This window comes from Mastigoproctus giganteus, chromosome 10, assembly GCF_048544385.1.
Source record: "Mastigoproctus giganteus isolate SK-2022 chromosome 10, ASM4854438v1, whole genome shotgun sequence".
Lineage (NCBI taxonomy): Eukaryota > Metazoa > Arthropoda > Arachnida > Uropygi > Thelyphonidae > Mastigoproctus > Mastigoproctus giganteus.
In genome coordinates this window covers 208,958,396-208,970,428 of record NC_143584.1, presented here as the reverse complement: position 1 = coordinate 208,970,428, position 12,033 = coordinate 208,958,396, and the positions used below count along the sequence as shown (strand labels likewise).

General features: G+C 35.1%; 1 protein-coding gene across 7 annotated transcripts in view; it reads left to right on the top strand.

Moving 5' to 3' along the window:
* LOC150079830 (homeodomain-interacting protein kinase 2-like) overlaps positions 1 to 12,033 on the top strand; it is a 264,858-nt gene that overhangs the window by 165,902 nt on the left and 86,923 nt on the right. For all 7 annotated transcript variants that reach the window (XM_090383658.1, XM_090383655.1, XM_090383654.1 and 4 more), the window contains one exon: positions 5,664 to 5,848. In XM_090383658.1, the coding sequence (XP_090239784.1) occupies positions 5,664 to 5,848 (185 nt within the window). The remainder of the gene's footprint in view (positions 1 to 5,663; positions 5,849 to 12,033) is intronic.

Genomic DNA, 12,033 nt, shown 5'->3' with positions numbered 1-12,033 from the left:
TTTACTCAAAAGTGTAAGCCAGTACAGTATGCCATCTTGCTTTCATTAACAATATATAGACAAAAATGTCACATCAAAATTGCTTTGACATGTTGCACTAAATTGTCATAAACATAAATGTATATAAATCAAATGTAGATTCTCTTTGTGGCAGCTTATATATTACTTATATATAATATAATGAATTGTGTTGTCTGTGACTACTTCAGTCTGTTGGCTTATTAAATTTTTTATTGCAAATAATTTGAAATAGCATGACTGCTTAGTGTGTTTATAACTACTTTATAATGGCTATTTTTACTTTTTTTAATTTGCTTAATTTACTTTAATACAGAATAGCTCTCTGTCCTTATACACAGTGCATCTGAAAAGGAGAGAGAGAGAGAGAGAGAGAGAGAGAGGGAGAGAGAGAGATTCTATAAAAAAAAAAAAAAACAGCAAATGTTCAGAAAAAAAAAATGAAAATCATTAAGAATAGTCCCCATGGGACAATATACATTTGTTATACTTCTCCTTTAATTACTGAAAACATTTTGAAATTCAAGTTATCTCCTTGAGATAGTATAAAAAAATAATTTCTCTGTCATTTTCATTATTAACTTTGGAAAGAGAAGGATACACTCAGCCAGAGTAAAATCTAGTGAATGTAGGAGAGGGTTATATGAGTAACTTGGGTGTGTTTTTTTTTTTTTTTTTTTTTTTGTGAAAGGAATCTTGGAATAATTAACATGGAATGTGCAGTATTGTCATGGTTTAAATGTAATGGAATAATTGTTGCAAAAAATTTGAGGCAGAACAAATTTTATGAAAATATGAACTGGCTTTTATTGTGAGGCTGTGCATCTGCACATTCCACTTTAATTGTTTGAAGATTTCCTTTAAAAAAAGGGGGATTAATGAGATAAATCCCCCACTCCGTTTATCAGATTTGGCCCTGGCGGACTTCTTTCTCTTACTGAAGCTAAAAATGAAAGGAAAATGATTGTATAACATCGAAAAGAACGTGACCAACCATCTCAAGAAAATAACTATAACTTGGGAATTCCAAGAATGCTTTTAATTATTAAATGAGAGGTGTAACAAGCGTATGCAGGGGATGGCATATGCTTGTTCAAATAAACAAACATACTTTATTTATTTGAAGATTTTACATAATCCTTCCTTATAAATTTCATCCCACAGGTACTAAATTCAGTGCAGTTGAGTACCCGTGGGTGAGTTGTAATGACCTCTTTGGTGCAGGGATCTGCAACCAGTAATTTAAAACAGTAATCCAGCCAAGGAAAAAGAAGAATAGAAATTATGAAGATGCCAAATGACACAAAGATGAGAATGTGTGTATGTTATTTACTAAATGTAGAGCCTAATGTAACTGAGTGGTCAATGTGAGATGTATACGGTACATGCATTTCAGTTGGGCATGGCTTGGATCATGGCCACTCATTCATGGTGTGATTGTTAAATGTGTGTGTGTGTGAGAGAGAGAGAGAGTTCAGCTATGAAAACCATTCATAGATGAACCTTCTATAGATGATATAAGAAGTATTGGATCTTGCCATGATACTCATCACAATTTCAAATGATATCATTTATACTCTGTGATGGAAGAAATGGAGTTACTGGAGACTAATTGTTCATTTCACCATTTTTTGCCTACAATAAGCAAAGTGGTGGTATTGCACAGGATGATGGGAATTATCTGCCACTTAGTATTGTTTGGTGGCGCAGAGGGGCAGCATTGCTCTGTGTGATGTTGATGGCACACCTTGACCCCTGCTTATGTTAGTTCACACTTACTGGTCACCTTTAGGTATATTAAGTACAGCACAGTGTTTCAGGCCTTTCACATGAGGGGGGGATACTCATGATTATTGACAGTCTCACCATTGAGAAGATGTAGTTGGAGGATTTGGTTGTTGCAGAATGACCGGACTTCCAAAATTCAGTCCATTTAACTTGCATTTAACAGAACTTTGTTCTGTCAGCATTATAGACACCCAGGTAGCAAGCCTTTTCCTGTCATACCCGGAAGAATTTTGTGACAAGACTCAGACACCAGAGAGGCAACAATGGTGGGAACAACCAGATTTGCAATAACTGTGGCAAGAAATTTGGTCAGTATGGACCACCATCCTTGTGGCATGCTTTTGACAGCTCACTGAGTCCATGCCATGGCTAATCCAGGGTGTTCTGAGGGCTGAAGGTGTGCCACTTGCAATTAGGCATACCTAATAAAATGGTTACTCAGTGTATTAATACAAGATAGAATTCATTGTAGTGGAATAGTAGAATTCTTGTGAAACAACACAAGAATTGTAGTATTGCACTACTTTTTTTAAAGACTTTTCCAGTCATCTTGCAACAGTTTTTAAATATTATATTTTAATGTGTTATTTAATAAATATAGAGCCTAATGTAACTGAGTGGTCAATGTGAGATGTATACAGTATATGCATTTCAGTTGGGCATGACTTGGATCATGGCCACTCATTCATGGTGTGATTGTTAAATATAATTAATGATTATATTCTCATCAGGATGGCTAATTGTAAACTCTTCTGATCTACATGGTTGTACCAGAGTATAAAAAGAACATTATAGTGTTTTATGATTAACATTATTTTCTTCATTTTTGAAACAGAATTTCAGCTAACTCTATAATCATTGTACCTTAAATGCTTCAGAACTATTCTGCATTCCTTCATCAGTAAAAATAAGTTTAAGAAAAACTGAAAGCTGTTGTCTTACATGCTGTCTAAAAGTTCTCTAATATCTACAGCAGAGAAATAAAGAACTCGCTGTCTGCATTGCTGGTCAGTCTAGCTGTTGGTATAGATGGAAATTCCTGTCCTTACCAGCAAAATTTCTGTGTAAATTTCCATCCATGGAAGTATCCAGAACACACATGCTAAACTAGCCAGTAGCATACACAGCCAGTTCTGTTTTTTTTCTACTCTGTATATTATAGGACTCTTTAGAAGCACATAAGGCACATTTCTTCAGTTTAATTTTAACTTATTAATAAGCATGTAAGTTCAACATTTTGAGAAATGTTCCCCTTCTCTTTTCAGGAACACATAAACTGGAACAATTTATGAAGGTATATCAGGCTTAATGTCTAAGCTTGCAGATGATATGAAGGGTGGTTAATAACAGTAATTAGGGTAATCTACTGCAACAAGATATAACAAAATTAGGCAGATGGGCTGAGAAATGGTAGTTGAAGTTAACATTGACAAATGCGACGTACTGCATATGGGTAGCAGTGATCCCAGAGCAGTAGAAAATGAAAAAGACCTGTGATTGTGCAGTCATATATTAACTTCTCTAAACAGTGCAGACAGGCTTCCAGAACAGTTCATGGGGTTTTGTCTATGTTATTCAGGAATTTTGCTAGCTGGGATAAGAAGGTGATTATCCCATTGTACAAGGCAATGGTTAGGCTGCATCTTGAGTACTTCTTACAGGTCTGGAGGCCTTGTTTTAGGAGGAATGTTGATCTGCTGGAACATGTACAGAGACGGGCAGTGAGATTGGTGAAGGGGTGGTCTTACCAAGAAGGGCTTTGATTTTGCAAATTGCAAAACAACAATGTGCCCAACACTGAAACTTGAGGGACTCCACTAATAACATTAGTCCACGAAGAGCAGTGTCCTTCAATTGCCACTCTCTGTCTTTTCCCACTCAACCATCCTTTTATCCATTGTAGCAACTTGCCCCTAATGCCATACTGCTCCAGTATCAAAAGCTTTCCTGAAATTCAAGTATATGATATCAAAATTATTTTTTACATCCAGTTCCTTTGTGACCACATCATAGTATCCAATCAAATTGGTCAGACAAGAAATAGCCCTAACAAACCCACGCTCTGTCTGAACTATAACTGCAGTCTTGTCTAGTTGATCCTGGAGTGCATCTTTAACCAGCGACTCCCTTATTTTCCCTGGAACAAAAGTTAAAATAACAAGTCTGTAATTACTTGTCACCCTTTGTGAATTGGGGATACATTTGTGCACCTCCAGTCCGTGGGGGCCATTCCTGAGTCCAAGGACGCTCTTATAATTATGGCTAAAAGTTTGCTTACTTCCTTTGCCACCTCCTTTAATATAACTGGATAGATCCCACCACCCCAGGTGCCTTTCTTATGTTTAACTTCAACAATTTCTTCTCCACTTTGCTCTCAGTTATTACAAAATCATTTAGCTCTCTGTTAGATTTTAATAAGCTTCTGTCCTCCACTTTCCTACAGAACGGCTCATGTGTGAATGTAGCTGCAAAATACTTGTTCAGTTTGTCAGCTTTCTGAGCTGATCATCAACAGTCAAACCATTGATATCAAGTGGACCAACCTGATTCATCCTCTTCTTTCTAGAGTTTATACAAGTAAAGAAGTCTCTGCTGTTTTTCTTTGCATCCTTTGCCAAAGATTTCTCGTAATCTGCCTTCATTTGCCTAACCTCCTTTGTGAGTTGATTACAGACTAGCTTATATGTACCATAGGCTTTTGCATTGCCTGATAATTTTATACATCCCATGCATTTTTCTTCCCTGTCAGGAGTCTCATTAGTTCATCTGTCATGCATTTAGGCCGAAACCTTGAAATGTATTTCTTAGTTGCTATGAAGAACCTAGTAGCTTCCAAGATTAATTCCTTGAATGCTGTTGTTGTGGAACTGGATAGTTTGAATAAATTCTACAAAAAACTAGACAAATTATTGTAGGAGATGGACAGATGATGTGAAAACATCTATGGTGTTACTAGAGTAAAATCGATTGGTAACGAAATTTTCTTACGGTAACAGAAATGATACAATTGATTGTTAACAAAAATTTTTTTTATGGAAATGACACAATTGACGTCACTTCCTAAATGGCGCTAACAATGCTAACTCAGTCACTAACGTTGATTCGGTAAAGTTCATACTAAGATATGGAAATGATGTCACTTCCTAAATGAAGCCAACTTAGTCACTAATGTTGATTTGGTAGAGTAAACAGTGGGTAGTAATATTAAGCAAGAAAGCAGGTAGTAATAGTATGCAAGAATATAATGCAGACTTAAATAAAATATGCTTCCCAAGATTTTGATCAATGTCAGATGATCAAAAGTAGTGTGAATAAGTAAGTTTTGATCAACCCGTTCAAAAATTTAAACGGTTTTACTCTAGTGCCACCGCTGCCTCCGTAGCCAGGTGGGAAGGAGGCAGTGCGTAGCACATGCTTCTTGATTAGACCGGGGTTCGAGCCCGTCACCACCAAATACGGAGGATGTGGAAAGGTCAGGGAATGACCACCGCATATCCCGGAGCAATATGGCCTTAGTTGCTAATGCTCCTAAAAACCAAATAACAAACAAACAATCTAGTGCCACCATAGATGTTTTCACATAAAATAAAACATCTTTCATGTGTACAGGGTACACACACTTTTTTTTTTTTTTTTTGGCTTATGCTTTGTAAGCTTGCTTCAGTGCATCATATGCTTTTTACTATTACTGATAATAATAATTACTAGAGGGGACGGGGCATTAAAACAGAATGAAAACTTTATTACTTCCATTGAATGAATGTGGAGTACTATAAGACTTAATTTTATTAAATAATCATTAATAACTTACTTTTTAGATTAATAACTTTTTTTTACTGATATTCGCTTTCTCATAGGTAAATGTGCCAACTGATTTGGAGGGTGGTGAGTTGCTTGCAGAAAAGGCAGATCGACATGAATTTATTGATCTTTTGAAAAGGATGCTCACATTTGATCAAGAGCAAAGAATTGCTCCAGGAGAAGCATTGAGTCATAATTTTGTTACGTTGAATCACCTAGTGAATTATGCACATTGCAACAAGTATGTCTCCAGTTTCTTTTTGTAGATTTCACAATTTAATATTCATATTTAATTTATGCTATCCAAAAGTGCCTTTAGAAATGTGCTCATTTAAAATGTCTTATAGTATTTGATATTTTAATTGTTATATTAAATATGCATATGCATTATAATTAATTGTAAATAATAACTATAATCTCTCAACTCTTTTTTAAATTTATTTTACAGTGTGCATAAAATTAGAAGAGCTATAGATATAAATCTTAAATATTAGGTATTCCCAATATTTATGTGAACATTTATATAAATACAAAATACAGTAATTCATAATAACACTATTAAAATGGCAGAATTATATATCAATTTATTTTTTATTTTAATTAGGAAATATGCCTATCAATTGAATAAACTGAGTCTAGAAACTAAGATGTTTAGTATGAAAGTTTCCTCCTAAGGCCACTTGAAGATTGTAAATTTGAGCATCAAGTTTTTTCTCTTCAAGTTTTTAATTATTTACAATTAAAAATCTGTTACATTATCTAATATAGTTAATATAGTGTAAACAGTTGGCTAGAAAAACCATGGTGTCCTGTTTATAATTTATGTGCAAGTAGAGAGAAGAATATCATTGTTTCTGTTTAAAACAATGATGAAACTGAGCTTGAAATATTGTATTCAGCTTTGGTGGCCACAACTAAAGAAGACATGCAAGTTCTAGAGAGGATTCAAAGAAGGGCAACCAGATTGGTGAGTAGCACTAATCAGTGTTCATATGAATGCATAGAAGGTGCATTCATATGAATGCTTAGAAGGTGCAATATGCAAAGCTTGGCAACTGGACATCTTAAAGGGTACCTAACTGAGGTGTATATGACCATGAAGGATCAGTAAGATGAATGAGGGTAGGTATATTCTCACTGGCAGGAGAGACAGAAACTAGGGGGATAGAATCTAAAATCTTGTGAAGTAACGGAAAGCCAGATCTCATGAAGTTTTTTACCCTTTATACAGCATGCCATAGATCAGCGGAATAAATTATTTGCTGGGGTTTGTCAGGGTTGGTGAAATTCAAAGCAGAATTGGCAAGAAAAGTCCACTTCTTGCATCATTTAACCATTATAATATCAGGGATATAAAATAAAGTTTTGCTGGTAAGTTGTAACATAATTGAGCAGAGAATAGTCTTACAAATAATTAGTAAAGTTTTGAATTTTTATATTATCATATTTTTCACTGCTGTATATTATCAACAGAAAGTTCAAACTGGCAACATATGTTTAAACACATCTGACATTGTAAACTGTTATCTCCATTTCATAAAATAGAAGAAAAATTCATATCTGCATTGTTGGATATAAAAAATTATTTCTGCTTATTTAAAAAAAAAGCATTCATGAATATTATGCACATAGTTCAGCTAAAAAATGTCTGTATTAGACATTTTTTAGGTGAACATATTTTACTGAACCTATTTTACAGACATCATATTTTACTTTTTTAGACAAAAAAAAAAGACATGTCTATCTTCTATGTCTTTTTTGGACATATTCAGATTTCATATGATTATATTAAATTAAATCATATGAAATCTGAATGAAGTGATAAAAAGTTATTTTAGTTTTTGCTAAAACCTAGAAACTTTTTTGTGAAGTTTTTACACGAATTAATAAGGTTGTCGTCAATGTTTCCCCTAATTTTTCTTATAGCTGCGCAGTGCAGAAATTCACCTGAGTAAAAAATTTTCAGACAAGATTAAATATGTGCAATATTTTTACAAATTGTTTTAATTATAAGGACATACATAATAATAAAAAAAAAATTTTAACAAATTTAGACTTTACAGTTAGTTATTTATTTTTCTTGGAATTTTTTTCTTCTGTTCTTTGTAGAGGTCCATACTTTGTAGACATCATCTACATTTATTGTTGCACCATTAGCTAAATGCAATTTGATTCTCATAAGGTCACTTAAATGATCTTCATATATTCTATTTCGATTTTTTGTTTTAATTGAATTCATAGTGCTAAATTCTCGCTCGCAGTCTGCACTTGATGCTTGAAATGTTCCCATAATATCATAGAGAATGGGTATGTTACTAAACTCTAAATTTGTAAGTATGAAATTTCAAGTATCACTGAAAGTTTTAAATGTTCCAATTTTAATATTTTCAACAATTATAAATTTTAATTCCGAATATTCTTCTGATATTTTAGAAATAACATCACTTTCGTTATTTGTAATAAATTGTGCATATTTTTTTGCAAGGCATATCACATTAAGTTTCCCAAAGTCAAAATTATTGCTTTCATTTGTGATAGCATTAATATCAAATACTTTCCAATCGTTTAATTCATCATCAGGAAATCTGTTATCTAAGTGATCACATACACGTTTGATAAAGTGAATTATAGTTACAGTGTCAACATCACTTTGAATTTTTGATAATTTTTCTTTCACTCCAGAAAATATTTTTTCCAAGATATTGGCTGCTTAATTTGTTTATTTTAGCTTTAACGTATTGATGTGCATCAGTAATGTTTAAACAACTTTTTTGTAGATATTTGCAAAGCAATGCAAGCTCTCCTAATTGAGCACAATTATTGCCACATGATATTGTGAATTTGTCAAAATTTGTAAACAGTATTTACTAATAGGATCATTATATTCGTTAACCTGCTCATTGCAATATTCGATTAATATTTCATAATTTTTTACTAAAGCATCAACTGCAAAATGTCTAGATAGTCTAGATAACCATCTGACTTCATTTAATGGTCTGAAAGATACATCATGTTCTGTAACCTGGGCTAGTTCTTCTAATTTTCCGTTTTTTTTATGCTAGACCTGCTAAACGTTGTGTATACAGTTCTAAGCAATGTCTCTATATCTTGCATAATAGATAAATTTTTCCATGCATCGTCCAATCCTAAATCTTCTCGGTGTGCAACACAGTGTTATTCAGATAGATGTAATATTTCCTTTTTGAGAATTAATTTTGTTTGGGGGTAATTGTGTAAGTCAGATATGAAGTTTCCTGACAGACTACCTGGAGTATTCTGCCTTGGAGTAAATGCAGACTCCATTGTACTTTGTTAATGATATGCAGGAATTTTGCTAGTCGGGGTAAGTAGGTAATTGTCTTATTGTATAAGGCAATGGTTAGCGATGGTGTACTTATAAATAGCAGATGAATAGTGATGGTGTACTTATAAATAGCAGAGAAGGCATAATTCAAATAGCAGAAGACTACTATAGAGAATTATACAAGGAGCGAGGGAATGATGCCAGCAGTGGGGAAGATGGATCGCAAATTAGCAACACATATGACATACCCGATATTCTTCCTGATGAGGTAGAACATACGTTGAAAAAAATGAAGAATTAGAAAGCCCCCGGGGAAGATGAAGTTACTGTAGAGTTGTTAAAATTGGGAGGAAAAGACATAACACAAAAACTGGCAAGGCTCTTCATAAAATGCATTAGAAAAGGCGGGACGCCTAAGGAGTGGAATAATGCAATCATAGTTTTGCTGCACAAGAAAGAAGATAAAACAGAAATTGGAAATTATAGAAAAATTAGCTTGTTATCTCACATCTACAAGTTGTTCACAAGGGTCTACTAACAGATTAGAAAGAACACTCGATGAGAATCAACCGAAAGAGCAAGCTGGCTTTAGGACAGGATTCTCAACTATGGATCACCGTCAAGTAATATCATAGCTAATGGAGAAAGCAAATGAATATAAAACACCATTATGCCTGGCATTTGTGGATTGTTAAAAGGCATTTGACTCCATACAGCATAAGGCAATGTTTCGGGCACTGGAAAGACAAGGTATAGATACCCCATATATTATGATTTTGAAGAAAATATATGAGAACACTACCTCCTTTATTAGACTAGACAAAGACAGTAGCAAATTTAAAATTGAGAAAGGAGTTCGACAAGGAGACACAATATCTCCGAAGTTGTTTACTGCTGCCCTTGAGGAAGCTTTCAGAAGATTAGACTGGTCACAGAGAGGAGTCAATGTGAATGGAGAGTACCTAAACCATTTACGATTTGCAGATTACATTGTGATCATAAGCAATGATCCCAAAGAATTAGAGGAAAATCAATCAATTATGCAGAGTTAGTAAGGATTTTGGACTAAAGATGAATATGGCTGAAACAAAAGTAATGATGAACAAGTATGCCACAGAAAGGGACATAATGATTGAATGAGTAGTAATTGAAAAGGTGGAGTCATATACTTATTTGGGACAAGTTATTAGCTGTAATAATGATAAATGGCTGGAAGTCAAGAGAAGAATAAATTTTGGATGGATAGCATTCAGAAAATATAGTCACATACTGAAGAGAAATATCCCAGTTTGTGTGAAACGTAAAATAATGAATCAATGTATATTCCCCACCATGACTTATGGAAGTGAAACTTAGGCTCTCACCAAAAGAATGGAAGAGAAATTGAGAACTACACAGCGAAGAATGGAACAAATTATATCGGGAATCAGACTGTTAGATAAGAAGAGAAACACATGGATTAGGCAGCAAATTCAAGTAAAGGACATTCTTATCAAAACTAAAGAACTATCAATGTATATTTATCAATGATATTGATGAAGGTATATCAGGCTTAGTGTTGAAGTTTGCAGATGATACAAAGGATGGCAGGGTTGTTAATGACAGTAATGGCAGTGTGCTACTGCAACAGGATCTAGATAATTTGGGCAGATGGGCTAAGAAGTGGCAACTGAAGTTTAACCTTGACAAATGCAATGTACTGCATATGGGTAGAAGTAACCCCAGAGAGACGTGCCAACTGTGTGGTACTACACTTAAGGTGATAGAAAATGAAAAAGACCTGGGAGTAATTGTGCAGTCAGATATGAAGTTTTCTGGTCAATGCAGACAGGCTGCCAGGGCAGGTCATGGGGTTTTGTCAATGATATATAGGAATTTTGCTAGCAGGGAAAAGGAGGTGATTGTCCCTCTGTATAAGGCAATGGTCAGGCCACGCCTTGAGTACTGTATACAGGTTTGGAGGCCTCATTTTAGGAAGGATGTAGATTTACTTGAGTGTGTACAGAGAAGGGCAACAAGATTGATGAGGGGAATGAAGGGATCCTCTTACGAAGAGAGGCTTAAGTTCTGCAAATTGCAGTGGCTGGAGACTACGCACCTGCGCGGTGATCTGATTGAGGTGTATATATGGATTGAGCACGCTGAAATCTGATGGGATCCTTCCACTTGTTCAGATTACAAACTTAAGGGGGCATAAATTCAAATTAAGAAAAGACAGATGTAGAATAGATGTGCTGAAATTTGCCTTTAGCCAGCGGGTGGTTAATTGCTGGAACAAACTTCCATCTGTCATTGTGGAAAGTTGATAGGTTAAATAAATTTAAGGAGGAACTGGACAGTCATTTGGAGGGAATGGTGTGTTTTTTTTTTTTTTTTTTTTGGATGATGCTGCATAAGCTCATACACTTGCTTTCTTGCATCACATGCCACTACTACTACTAAAATGGTCTTGGGCAGGACACAGCTCGAAGACATATGACAGATGGATTAAGAAAATAACAGAATGGTACGCAAGAGGAGCTAGAAGAAAACCTGGAAGACAACAGCGGAGATGGATAGATGAAATTCCTGAGCATGTGGGTAGTAAATGGATGGCCATTGCACAAAACAGAAGGAACTGGAAAGTTGCTGGAGAGGCCTTCATCCTGAAGTGGATTGAAAATGGCTGATGATGATGATAAGGCAATGGTTAGGCCACACCTTGAGTACTGCATACTAGTCTGGAAGCCTCATTTTAGGAAGAACTTGATCTGTTGGAACAGGTGCAGAGAAGGGCAAAGAGATTAGTGAAGATTACTTTTACTAAGAAAGATAAATTGTGCATTACCCAGAATGGCTTTAGTTCTGCAAATTGCAGGCGCCTCCGTAGCCAGGTGGACAGGAGCAGAGTGCGTAGCGCATGCTTCTTGATTCGACCGGGGTTCGAGCCCGTGACCACCAAATACGGAGGATGCGGAAAGGTCAGGGAATGACCACCGCATATCCCCGGAGCAATATGGCCTTAGTTGCTAATGCACCTAAGAAAAAAAAAAAAAAAAACCAAATCAATCTGCAAATTGCAGATTCTGAAGACTAGGACTGACAAGGAGATCTTATGGAGGTGTTTAAGGCTTTGAATACAC